This window comes from Raphanus sativus, chromosome 8 (assembly GCF_000801105.2).
Source record: "Raphanus sativus cultivar WK10039 chromosome 8, ASM80110v3, whole genome shotgun sequence".
Lineage (NCBI taxonomy): Eukaryota > Viridiplantae > Streptophyta > Magnoliopsida > Brassicales > Brassicaceae > Raphanus > Raphanus sativus.
This window is the reverse complement of record NC_079518.1, coordinates 25,363,644-25,374,616: the sequence shown is the minus strand read 5'-3', so window position 1 is coordinate 25,374,616 and position 10,973 is coordinate 25,363,644. Positions and strand designations below refer to the sequence as shown.

At 36.4% G+C, this 10,973-nt stretch overlaps 3 protein-coding genes and 1 pseudogene across 6 annotated transcripts; 1 reads left to right on the top strand and 3 right to left on the bottom strand.

Annotated features, from left to right (window-relative positions):
• Positions 1-91, bottom strand: part of LOC130499106 (phospholipid-transporting ATPase 6-like) — a 4,521-nt pseudogene extending 4,430 nt beyond the window's left edge.
• Positions 92-2,514: 2,423 nt separating this feature from the next.
• LOC108819190 (protein translation factor SUI1 homolog 2) lies at positions 2,515-3,980 on the bottom strand. Its single transcript, XM_018592185.2, has 5 exons — positions 3,829-3,980; positions 3,466-3,549; positions 3,109-3,320; positions 2,831-2,884; positions 2,515-2,744 (listed from the first exon to the last, which is right to left on the bottom strand). Exons 2-5 carry the CDS (start codon positions 3,500-3,502, stop codon positions 2,700-2,702), a joined length of 348 nt encoding a protein of 115 aa, XP_018447687.1. The 5' UTR covers positions 3,503-3,549; positions 3,829-3,980; the 3' UTR covers positions 2,515-2,699.
• A 767-nt stretch (positions 3,981-4,747) lies between these two features.
• Positions 4,748-6,283, bottom strand: LOC130494269 (mediator of RNA polymerase II transcription subunit 9). Of its 2 annotated transcripts, none has more exons than XM_056992451.1 (6): positions 6,220-6,283; positions 5,534-6,010; positions 5,396-5,458; positions 5,209-5,292; positions 5,042-5,100; positions 4,748-4,947 (listed from the first exon to the last, which is right to left on the bottom strand). In XM_056992451.1, the coding sequence occupies exons 2-6, from the start codon at positions 5,987-5,989 to the stop codon at positions 4,890-4,892; spliced, it is 720 nt and encodes a 239-aa protein (XP_056848431.1). In that variant the 5' UTR covers positions 5,990-6,010; positions 6,220-6,283; the 3' UTR covers positions 4,748-4,889. The 2 variants fall into 2 exon arrangements, with proteins under 2 accessions (XP_056848431.1, XP_056848430.1); XM_056992450.1 differs by having other exon boundaries at positions 6,131-6,280.
• A 182-nt stretch (positions 6,284-6,465) lies between these two features.
• On the top strand, positions 6,466-10,570 carry LOC108822866 (glutamine-dependent NAD(+) synthetase). Of its 3 annotated transcripts, none has more exons than XM_018596055.2 (15): positions 6,466-6,572; positions 6,675-6,711; positions 6,877-7,070; positions 7,148-7,453; positions 7,538-7,761; positions 7,854-7,957; positions 8,029-8,163; positions 8,232-8,400; positions 8,469-8,604; positions 8,676-8,814; positions 8,900-9,076; positions 9,152-9,319; positions 9,719-9,814; positions 9,891-10,019; positions 10,107-10,570. In XM_018596055.2, exons 3-15 carry the CDS (start codon positions 6,877-6,879, stop codon positions 10,302-10,304), a joined length of 2,175 nt encoding a protein of 724 aa, XP_018451557.2. In that variant the 5' UTR covers positions 6,466-6,572; positions 6,675-6,711; the 3' UTR covers positions 10,305-10,570. The 3 variants fall into 3 exon arrangements, with proteins under 3 accessions (XP_018451557.2, XP_018451556.2, XP_018451558.2); XM_018596054.2 differs by having other exon boundaries at positions 6,472-6,572; positions 6,809-7,070; XM_018596056.2 differs by lacking the exon at positions 6,466-6,572 and having other exon boundaries at positions 6,693-6,711; positions 6,869-7,070.
• Positions 10,571-10,973: the final 403 nt, after the last annotated feature.

The window sequence follows — 10,973 nt, the reverse complement described above, 5'->3', positions numbered from 1 at the left end:
AATCTATTTACATAAAGCAATTTTCTCTACTCAGCACTAAGGTAAAGAACAAAACTTAGCTTCACCTCCTAATGTGAACCTCTACATTCATCCACCAATAGGAATTAGTTAATTGAGATTTGATATCTCTTAAAAAAGGAAATCAAGTACTAAGAATTTAATGAAATAAAATTATATTTTTAGATAAATAAAAAATAGTAACAATTATCAAAAATATTTTTTTTTAATATTGATAAATCCGCCAGAAAATACTAAACCCTAAACCCTAAATTCTAAACCCTAAACCTTAAACTTTAAATACTAAACCCTAAACCCTTGGGAAAAGCCTGAACCCTTGGAAAAATCCTATACCCTAAACCCTTAAATTTAAACCAAACCTTAAATCATAAACTAAATCCTAATCCCTAAACCCTAAATCATAACCCCTAATACTAAACCCTAAATCCTAAATTCTAAAATGGTTTATGGTTTAGGATTAAGGGTTTATGATTTAATATTTGTCAAAGAGTTTAGGGTTTAGGATTTCGTGTTTAGAATTTAGGATTTAATATTATGGTTTATGATTAAGGGTTTATGGTTTAGGGTTTAAGATTAACGATTTAGGGTATAGGATTTGCCTAAGGGTTCAGGCTTTTCCAAGTGTTTAGGGCTTAGTATTTAGAATTTAGGGTTTAGGATTTAGTATTTTCTGACGGATTTATCAATATTAAAAAGAAAAAATTATAATTGCTACTATTTTTTATTTATCTAAAAACATAATTTTATTTTATTAAATTTTTATTACTTGGTTTCTTTTTTTAAAAGATATCAAATCTCAATTAACTAATTCCTATTGGTGGGTGAATGTAGAGGTTCAGTTTAGGGGGTGAAGCTAAGTTTTGTTCTAAGGTAAAAGGTAAAGAATATTCGTTCCATTAGTACAAATCATTAGGTATACTTGTTTTTTTTTTTTTTTTTAAGTATACTTGATGATTCGTTTACCTTGAACGAACGAGTGATAAATTTTTGGACTTGTATTTGACTTATCATAAACAAGTACTTCTTATTCAAAATATACTAGATTTTGACCCGCACGCCCGTGCGGGTGTATTTTCTATAAAATATGTTGTTATCTATTTTCCATGTCAATATTAGAGTTGCAAGAAAATCCGAATCCAAAAAATCGAACCGATCCCGATCCAAAAAGAAGTACCAAACCCGAATCAAAATTGATTAAATATCTAAATTAATCAAAATTTTGGAATTTAGAGAACTGAAACCGAATCCGATTCGAATCAAAATATTTCGGATACCCAAACATATTCGAAATAGATTTATATACTTATATATATTTTAGATTTAATGTATTTAAAAACCTCCAGAATATATCTGATACTTTTAAGTTGGTTTAAATAATTGATAATATATATAAATAGTCATATGTAAATATCTAAAATCGTTAAAGTATAATCTACTTGATAAGAAAAGTGAAATTGACTAAGTACAATTAATAGCTATATATGTGGAGATACGTTTTTTAGTTTAAAAGTGAAAATATTAACTCACAGATTTGATTTGATATGGTGTTAATTAATTCAGTGGCATAGGTATGTAATTTTTGAGGAAAACTAAGGATTATTTTATTTTTGTACTTCAGTTTTAATAGATTAGATTATTTGCAAGTTAATTACCTTGTTCGAGTACTTCCTACTTATAAGTACTTATGAATTATTTGGATATATTTCCAATTTTGTAAGAAGTAATCTATTTGCATAAACCAACTTTCTCTATTCAGCACTGAGATAAAAGGTAAAGAATATTCCTTCGATTAATACAAATTATTAGGGGTTAGTGCAAGGTGAGTACTTGATTTTTTAGTTATACTTGATACTTGACTTATCTTAAATGATTGATGAATTTTTGGACTTATATTTAACTTGTCGAAAACAAGTCCTCGTTGTCCAAAATATATTAGTGTTCGATTACTTACTACTTATAAGTACTTATATATTATTTAGATATATTTCCAATTTTGTAAGTACTCAATAAATAATATCCTATTAGAGAAGGTTATGAAAATTTGTTTTGTTTATTCGATTTGGTAAAAACACGAGAATCATTTCAAGTAAAATATTTGTACCTAATACTAAAAGGAAGAAGTAACAAAATACATATATTCGATATATGGTTACTTCTCAGGACTTTGGTTTTATTGATTTAGTTATCATTTTCGGTCGTTAAACAAGTAACGAACAATATCAAAACGAATCGTTTTTTTTGTGATATTTGTTATTTGTCTTAATACTTGCAATAGTAAAATTCAAGTACTGATTATATCGTTAACCATAGTGTTAATGCTTTTTGTTATAATTTTCTATAAATTACAGTTCATGAAGTACACACGCACAGAGCAAATGGATCGAACCCCAGTTTGGACCGCGTTTTGGTTTAAGCAGCAAACCGTAAACCTTCTCTAATCCGGTCCAACTTTATTTTGCACTCAATGCACAGTTTTATTGATGATCTCACACTACAAACGCAAATGAAAAGTTCATATATTTGTTATATCCGCTCATAAGCAAACCATTTAATTTTTCTGACAAGCATTAATAATACATAAGTGATTGTTTATAGTGCTGCCTTTGAGAAGGAATGATTGATTCCGCAAATTCAACTCGTTGTGCAATGATGACCAACAACAACAAGTATATAGAGTTTGCTCAAAAACCATGGATCTTGATGTTATCCTTCTTCACAAGACCAGCCTGGTTCAACAACATTCTTAAGATCAGAATACAAGATCTTCTGCTATAAACAAACCACAAAAGTACAAAAAAACAAGAGTAACTACCTGAACAAGGAAAGTAGAGACGTTCTTCCTCTGATCACCTTGAAGCTGAATAACCTACAATTTATTGAAAAATTCTCAACTCATGATAAAGTATATACTCTAAAAGGTTCAACTTTCAAATCTAAATGTTCATCTATATATTAAAATTTGATCTTGCCAGCAAAAAGTATGCATCAGAACTAGTATTTCTTGTTTAGAAACCCACAAGAGCTAGAACAAACTTTGCCTAGTAGACAGATGTAATAAAAAGGGATCTCGAAACACACAGAGACACAGACCTGTCCTAGTTCAGAGTCCTGGACGACAGTGCCATTGCAGCAGAACTCTTTCTTAAGGTCTTTAAGGATCTTAGTATAGCTATACTCTTTCTTAAGGCCCTGGACAGTGGTCAGGCTTTTTCTACCATTACGCTGCTGAACACGTATGTGCACGTATTCCTTTGTTCCAGCTCCAGCTCCAGCGTCCTCAGCATTTGCATCAGCAAACGGATCTTAACATATCACCAACAAACAAACAATAATAAAATTAAAATTAGCTTCCCGAATCCATTTAACAAGAACAAAAAAAAACACTTTTCTATATTCACAACAATTTCAACCGCAAAGGTGTGTGTTTAATTCAGGTGAAAGATTTACCAAAGGCAGTGGGGACTTGAACTTCAAGATCTGACATGAACCTTGGTTGAAACAAGGGAGCAAACTCGACAAGGATGCTAGAGCCTGTGAGAAAAGGACATGAAAATTCGAATTAAGACAAGTGATTTCATTGCAGAACATGAAAGTGAAAGCTCGTGATCATCGGATCTGAAATTGATTTCGATTTTGGAGTCAACTCAGAAAAGAAAAAAACGAAAATTAAGCGCGATCCATGAAGCGTATACACAAAATATTGAAGATCTTATCCAGATCAGAGAGAATAGAAATCATCTACAAAAACTCTAATCGATCCAAGAATCATGGAATTGAGTATTGGAAAAGAAAAAGGGAGAGATGAATAACCTGATGTAGATGTATTAGGGTTTCGACGATTTGGATTATACGAGAGAAATGAAAACCCTATATTCTTCGGATAAAAGACAGCTTCTGTCTGGTCTGAGAGAGGAAGAAGAGGACAAATGACGAGAGGAAGAGCTATAAAATCGATTTCTCTTTTAATATTTGCTTTTTTAAATTTAAGCAGTAATTCGGCGAGTCGGCACGGCATCTATTGGGCCTTCATAAAGACCCAGGTTGGTTCGGATTAACAAAGCCCAAATTATTGAGCTTGGTTGAAGCATTACGATTAAAGCATTCTACCGGACCAAAAAATCCAAACCGGGATCAGACCCAAATTTAACTGAAAATTACTTGGTAATTTGATTGAAGTTATGTTGAGAGTCAGCACTTGCGTTGTAGCTTCCCAATCTTCCAGGTCATCACTTGAGATCTTGTTATCCTTCTTTCTCTTCCTGAAATAGCATTGTTGTAGCTTATCAGCCACCTCCATGTGCAATGGTTGCCTTAGTTATTTCAAAGAGTTTATGACTCTTTACATGTTATCTTTAAACATTGTGATTGCTTTTCCATTGAACTTACTATTATACAACTCATGACAGAAATCCTCTATACATAGGCTTTTCTTTTTGTTGTTGTCTACCTCGTTGCCAAAGCCATGTGGGTGCAACTAGACATCTCAGCAGAACTTAGTAACAGCTCGGTACATGTTCTTTCAAATTTCATTGTGGAACTTTACTAGAATGCTTGAATTTCCATCTATGCAATTAGTAGAATGTTTGTAACAGGTGCCAAGAGTATAGAAGTGTTGGTGTATGTCTTGTACGTTCACAGAACAAGATTTAAAATTTGATCCAAGAGTTATGTAGACAAAAAAACACATGATCACTTGTTCTATTGTAATATTTTGAAAGAAACCAAAAAGAAGAAAAAAAAAACATTTCCATTATTATTCTTTGAATTAAAAAGTGGTTCACTGATTACAAATCTTGGTCTTTTATTAGAAAGCTACAAGTGTAGAGTAGACGTAAATAAAGATACACCACATCTAAGCGAGAGATCTGGAACTAAGGCTCAATCTTGACAAGGTCTTCAATAGATTTTCTATATTCCATAATCAAGTCCCTAACCAAAGAATTTAATGAGACAAAGTGTAAGAAGAAATATCTGGTCAATCAAAAGACAAATGATATGTCGTGACAGTTTTGCAGAACTTTACCTTCTTTGTTGAAGTAATTGCTCACTTTCTTCTAGATTCCTCTTTTGGCCGTCAACAGTCTATTAAAAAAACACACATACATCATCAGTAAAATACCTTCCCAAAAGCACATGTCAAATGATGATATCAGACCAAACAGAGAGAAACAAAAACCATTGGTTCATTACCATAGTAGTTTTGGATCCAAGGGATCCTGAAATCGAATTCAACAGCTGCTGGCACTTATCAAAATGGCCGTTCAATTCACTCACCTGCAATTCCACACATACACAATTCAACATTCAAAAACCCTAGACAGAAACCTCAAACAAAGACCTAGATCATCTTTGTTAGAGACAAGGAAAGAAACCAAACCAGAGCATCAGAGTTCTGATCTCGTGTTCCTGTTTCAACAGCATCTGATAGTTTCTCCACCAACTGCAAATACCATATACATTAGACACCCAACAATTCCCATAAAAAAAACTGGATAATTTGGTTTGGTTGCTTTACAGGATAGAGATGGAAATGAGAAGCTAAAGACTGGTGCTGCTGCGGAGTCTGAACCGATTGCTGCGGAGTATGCACCAACTGCTGCTGCTGCTGCGGTGTATGCATCATAGATTGCGGAGTATGAACCATCGTCTGTTGCGGCGGCGGAGGGGACTGCAAAGACGATTGCGGCTGCTGCTGCTGGATAGGAGAATGTAGCAGACGGTGCTGCTGGTGATGGAACTGCTGCTGTTGAATGAACTGTTGTTGTTGCTGGAATTGCTGGAACTGCATCTCTTGTTGTTGTTGCTGTTGCTGTGGCTGGAACTGCTGCTGGGTTTGTTGTTGATGAAACTGTTGTGGCTGTTGTTGTTGTTGCTGGAGGAATAGATGGTCTTGATTGGTGGGTGTACCGAAGCTACCCTGCGCCTGAACGTTGGGGATCATCGACCAATTGCCTCCCGCGAACTGATCCATCCCTCCGATCTCACTACTTGCCTGATTTTTAAACGACGTCGTATTATCAAACCGTGAACAGTCTAGTAAAAAACAGATCTGTGCGGAAACATATCTAATACTCTACTTAGAATCTAGAGATCCCCGGCATAAATATCTCACCTCGAACACGATTGGAGACGATGAAATTAGGTCGAATCAGATTTCAAGAAGAGAAGAAATAGAAGAGGTTAGAAGATTTTGCCGCGTACCTGAAAAAAAAAACAGAGAGCTAGGACGGAGAGAGTGATGATCGGTGAACGTTTCCACTAAACGCCGACGAAAATATTAAGGGGAGGTTAAAGTCATCAAACAAAATGGGCTTTTTAGTTGAGCCCATTACTGGCCCATCTGAAGTAAGATCAAACCCGCCGTGGAAGTAGACTACTACGAGAAAATGTGATTCTTTAAACAAAATGGGCTTTTAAATGAGCTCATTTGTGGCCCATTAAAGCGAGATCAACCCGCCGTGTACGAGTGATTCGTCTTCTTCTTCAAATCAACGCTATGAATGGTTCTCAAGTAGAGAAGGAACACTTTTGAGTCTTCGATACGCAGAAAAAAGGTGGGAGACGATGTTCCTTGTTTGACACTTTCATCAATTGTTGGACTTTGAAATTTGATTATAAAATTGCTTTATTGGCATTTCTCTGATTTGTGTGATCAGATTGGAATTTGAGCTCTCAGAGATTCCATTCCAAAAGGTGCGTTGATCATTATTGCATCTCTTTCTCTTTGAATGTTAGTTATCATATTATTATCTCATAGAAAACCATAAAGGGCCAAACTTTTATTGGATAGGAGTGTTTTGCTTTGATCCTTCTCTAAAACTGTTACTATCACACTACTTGTCTACTTGAGAAACGAAGATGAGGCTGTTGAAAGTGGCCACGTGTAACTTGAACCAATGGGCCATGGACTTCGAATGCAACATGAAGAACATCAAGACCTCCATTGTCCAAGCAAAGGCTTCCGGTGCTGTCATCAGGCTCGGTCCTGAGCTCGAGGTCACTGGTTATGGCTGTGAGGATCACTTCTTGGAGCTAGACACCGTCACTCACGCGTAAAATTCCTTCTCCTTTAGTTCCTCTGGATCATGTTTTTTTACACATTTTTCTCAATGAATATGTTCTTTGTTAGGTGGGAGTGTTTGAAGGAATTGCTGCTTGGTGACTGGACGGATGATATACTGTGTAGCATAGGAATGCCTGTGATCAAAGGAGCAGAACGGTACAACTGTCAGGTTCTCTGTATGAACAGGAGAATCATCATGATCCGACCAAAGATGTGCCTCGCAAACGATGGGAACTACAGGGAGCTGAGGTGGTTCACTGCTTGGAAACAGAGAGGAGAGCTCGAGGAGTTTCATCTCCCTATTGAAATCTCAGAGGCCTTGTCACAGGAATCAGTCCCTTTTGGTTATGGTTACATCCAGTTTATCGACACGTGAGTTTTTTGAGTACTGATGCTTCCTTTCAATAACTGTGTCAATGACTCTAAACCTTATCAGCTGTTATATTTCTTTACCAGAGCTGTTGCAGCTGAAGTCTGTGAGGAACTGTTTAGTCCAGTCCCTCCTCATGCTGAGCTTGCGCTGAACGGCGTGGAGGTGTTTATGAATGCGAGTGGGAGTCATCACCAGCTAAGAAAGCTTGATATTCGTTTGAATGCTTTCATGGGGGCTACTCACGCTCGTGGTGGGGTTTATATGTACAGTAATCAACAAGGATGCGATGGTGGCCGCTTATACTACGGTTTGCTCAAAGAACCTTGGAGGATTAAAATCTTCGTTTTTGAGTAGTCTTAGTGATCATCTTGATTTGTTTTGTTTTAACCCAATTGCAAGATGGATGTGCATGCATTGTTGTAAACGGGGATGTTGTAGCTCAAGGCTCACAGTTCTCGTTGAAAGACGTTGAGGTCATCACTTCCCAAGTGGATCTAGATGCGGTATCATCTCTGGATTTACATTCTTTTTTAATGATATATATGACCATCTTGCTTTCTTTGTTTTTGGAAAGGTTGCTAGTCTTCGCGGATCTATAAGTAGTTTTCAGGAACAAGCAAGTTGTAAGGTGAAAGTATCTTCAGTATACGTGCCCTCTAAGCTGACACAGTCCTTCAACCTAAAAATGACACTAAGCAGTCCGAAGAAGGTTCTCAATCCTCCTCTGCTTCCTATATCTTTAAAAAGTTTCCAAATGTGATACTTGTTAGTATATAGATTATGTACCACTCTCCACAAGAAGAGATAGCCTTTGGTCCTGCTTGCTGGCTATGGGACTATTTGAGAAGAAGCGGCGCTTCAGGGTTCTTGCTTCCCCTTTCTGGTGGAGCAGACAGCTCTTCTGTGGCGGCTATTGTTGGCTGCATGTGCCAGCTTGTTGTTAAAGGTATGTTCAGACTGTGTGTCTGAAGAGACTTTGATGATGCTGTTGATATCTTCTTCTTTCTCGTGTAGAGATTGCAAATGGAGATGAGCAAGTGAAAACTGATGCGAAACGGATTGGGAATTATGTTGATGGAGAGTTTCCTACTGATAGCAAAGAGTTCGCCAAGAGAATATTTTACACTGTCTTTATGGGATCTGAAAACAGGTATCAAAGAAGATACGACTGCACCAAACATGAAACCTTTTGCTTATTGAGATCTCTCTTTAATTGTGCAGTTCTGAGGCGACAAAAATGCGTGCAAAGCAGCTGGCAGACGAGATCGGTGCATGGCATCTTGATGTTTGCATAGATGGCGTTGTCTCTGCGGTACTAACTTTATTTCAAACGGTTACTGGCATGCGTCCACGTTATAAGGTTAAGTGCTCACACTGCCCACATAAACAGTTAGAACAACTCAAACTTGATCATATAATGAAATGGTTATGGGTTTTGTGTACAGGTTGATGGAGGATCAAACGTTGAGAATCTTGGGTTGCAGAACATTCAAGCACGGATGAGAATGGTGTTAGCATTTATGTTAGCGTCTCTCTTGCCTTGGGTTCATAGCAAACCAGGCTTTTACCTTGTTCTAGGCAGCTCCAACGTTGATGAAGGACTTCGTGGTTACCTAACAAAGGTGATGAGTACTTGTAGCTACATCTCAATTCCCTATAAGTTTGTTAATGAAATTCATTATTTTTGGTTGAAACAGTATGATTGTAGCTCAGCAGACATAAACCCCATAGGGAGTATCAGTAAACAGGATCTGAGGTTGTTCTTAAGATGGGCTGCAACCAATCTCGGTTATCAATCCTTGGCTGACATAGAAGCTGCTCCACCAACAGCTGAGCTTGAGCCCATTCGTTCTGACTATTCGCAGGTAATAGCAAAACTGGTTGTGAATCTCTATTAGGCCTTCAGATCGGGTAGTTCGGTTAAACATAAATCTTACTGAACTAACCCAAAATAAAATAAAGTTTGGTATTCGGTTAGTTCGGTTTTGAAAATCCTACCAAAGTTTTTGAGATCAATTTTGTTAAATCGGTTAGTTGGGTTTGAAATTTGGTTAGTTCGGTTTGGGTTTTTTGGGTATAGTTTGGTTATTTTTTTTTATTTTTTATAGAAAACCGAAGAACCGAATGCTAAACCGAACCAAAACCAACCAAAACCAAACTCTACCAAATCGAACCGAACTAACTGGAAAATTTCGGTTTGATTCAAAATCCCAGTCCTATCTATAGCTGAAGCGTTTATTCAGGCATCTTGTGTTGTGAAACAGCTTGATGAAGTCGACATGGGAATGACATATGAAGAGCTTTCAGTGTATGGAAGAATGAGGAAGATTTTCCGGTGTGGCCCAGTTTCCATGTTCAAGGTTTGATCTCTGATCATTTTAGACAAATGTTACCATGATACAGTGAAACTGAAATTATTATGTAATGATTCTGCAGAATCTATGTTACAAGTGGGGAACAAAGCTAAGCCCAGCAGAAGTAGCTGAGAAAGTGAAGTACTTCTTCAAGTATTATTCCATCAATCGACACAAGATGACTGTCCTCACACCGTCCTACCACGCTGAGGTACTGCTACTTAACAGAAATTTGTCTTACACATGTTATGAAACTGTCACGAGTGAGAGAAAAACTCATAGGGTTCTCTTGTTGCAGAGTTACTCTCCAGAGGACAACAGGTTCGATCTGAGGCAGTTTCTGTATAACAGCAGGTGGCCATACCAGTTTAAGAAGATTGATGAGATTGTTGACGGCTTAAATGGCGACTCAATTGCTTTTCCGGAAGAAGGAACGTCCGCCAAAGAAGTTGGTATCGTGGCTGCAAACTCTGGTGACCCAAGCGCGGGTCTCTGATGAAACTCTTTCCCTAAGCCTCTCTGTTTCAACTTAAAGGAAAGTTTGGAACAGTGTGGAAACAAATAACATGCTTTGTGTTGAAGAGAACAACAAGACAACAGTAACCACTTCCAATAAGTTTTCTTTTTGAGTAAGTCGACGATCATATGATCTTGTTAAAAGTTCATTATTATGCAACAAACTTATGTTTATACATGTTCAAAGTTTAGTTTGAGACCATGTTTTCTCAGTTATAATGTTTAGTAAAATAGATTCAAGTGCTCTCTACTCATTGTTAATGCATTTGGTTTATTATAAATTATTAAGTGCATAATTTTTTTTTTTGAACTGAAATGTTCTTGCAATTTGGACCTTATTACATTTCCAGGGATTCGAGAACAATAATTGTTTGAAACCAGATCTTATTTTTATTAAGTTTCTTTTTTAAGAAAAAGTTAATACCGTATCAAAACAATTAGTAAATTATCCTTTAGAGATTTGACCATCTATACTATTAAAACAGAAAAAATCTACTTATACAAGGTTGTTGGACCTTTTAACTAAATATGTATTATTTTATATTGCTTTAGTTAATCAAAGATTCAAAATATATAATCGGTTGAATTAGAATCTTGAAATATCTTTTTCCAATTGTTAGATTTTGGAAACATATATGGTGGGACCCTT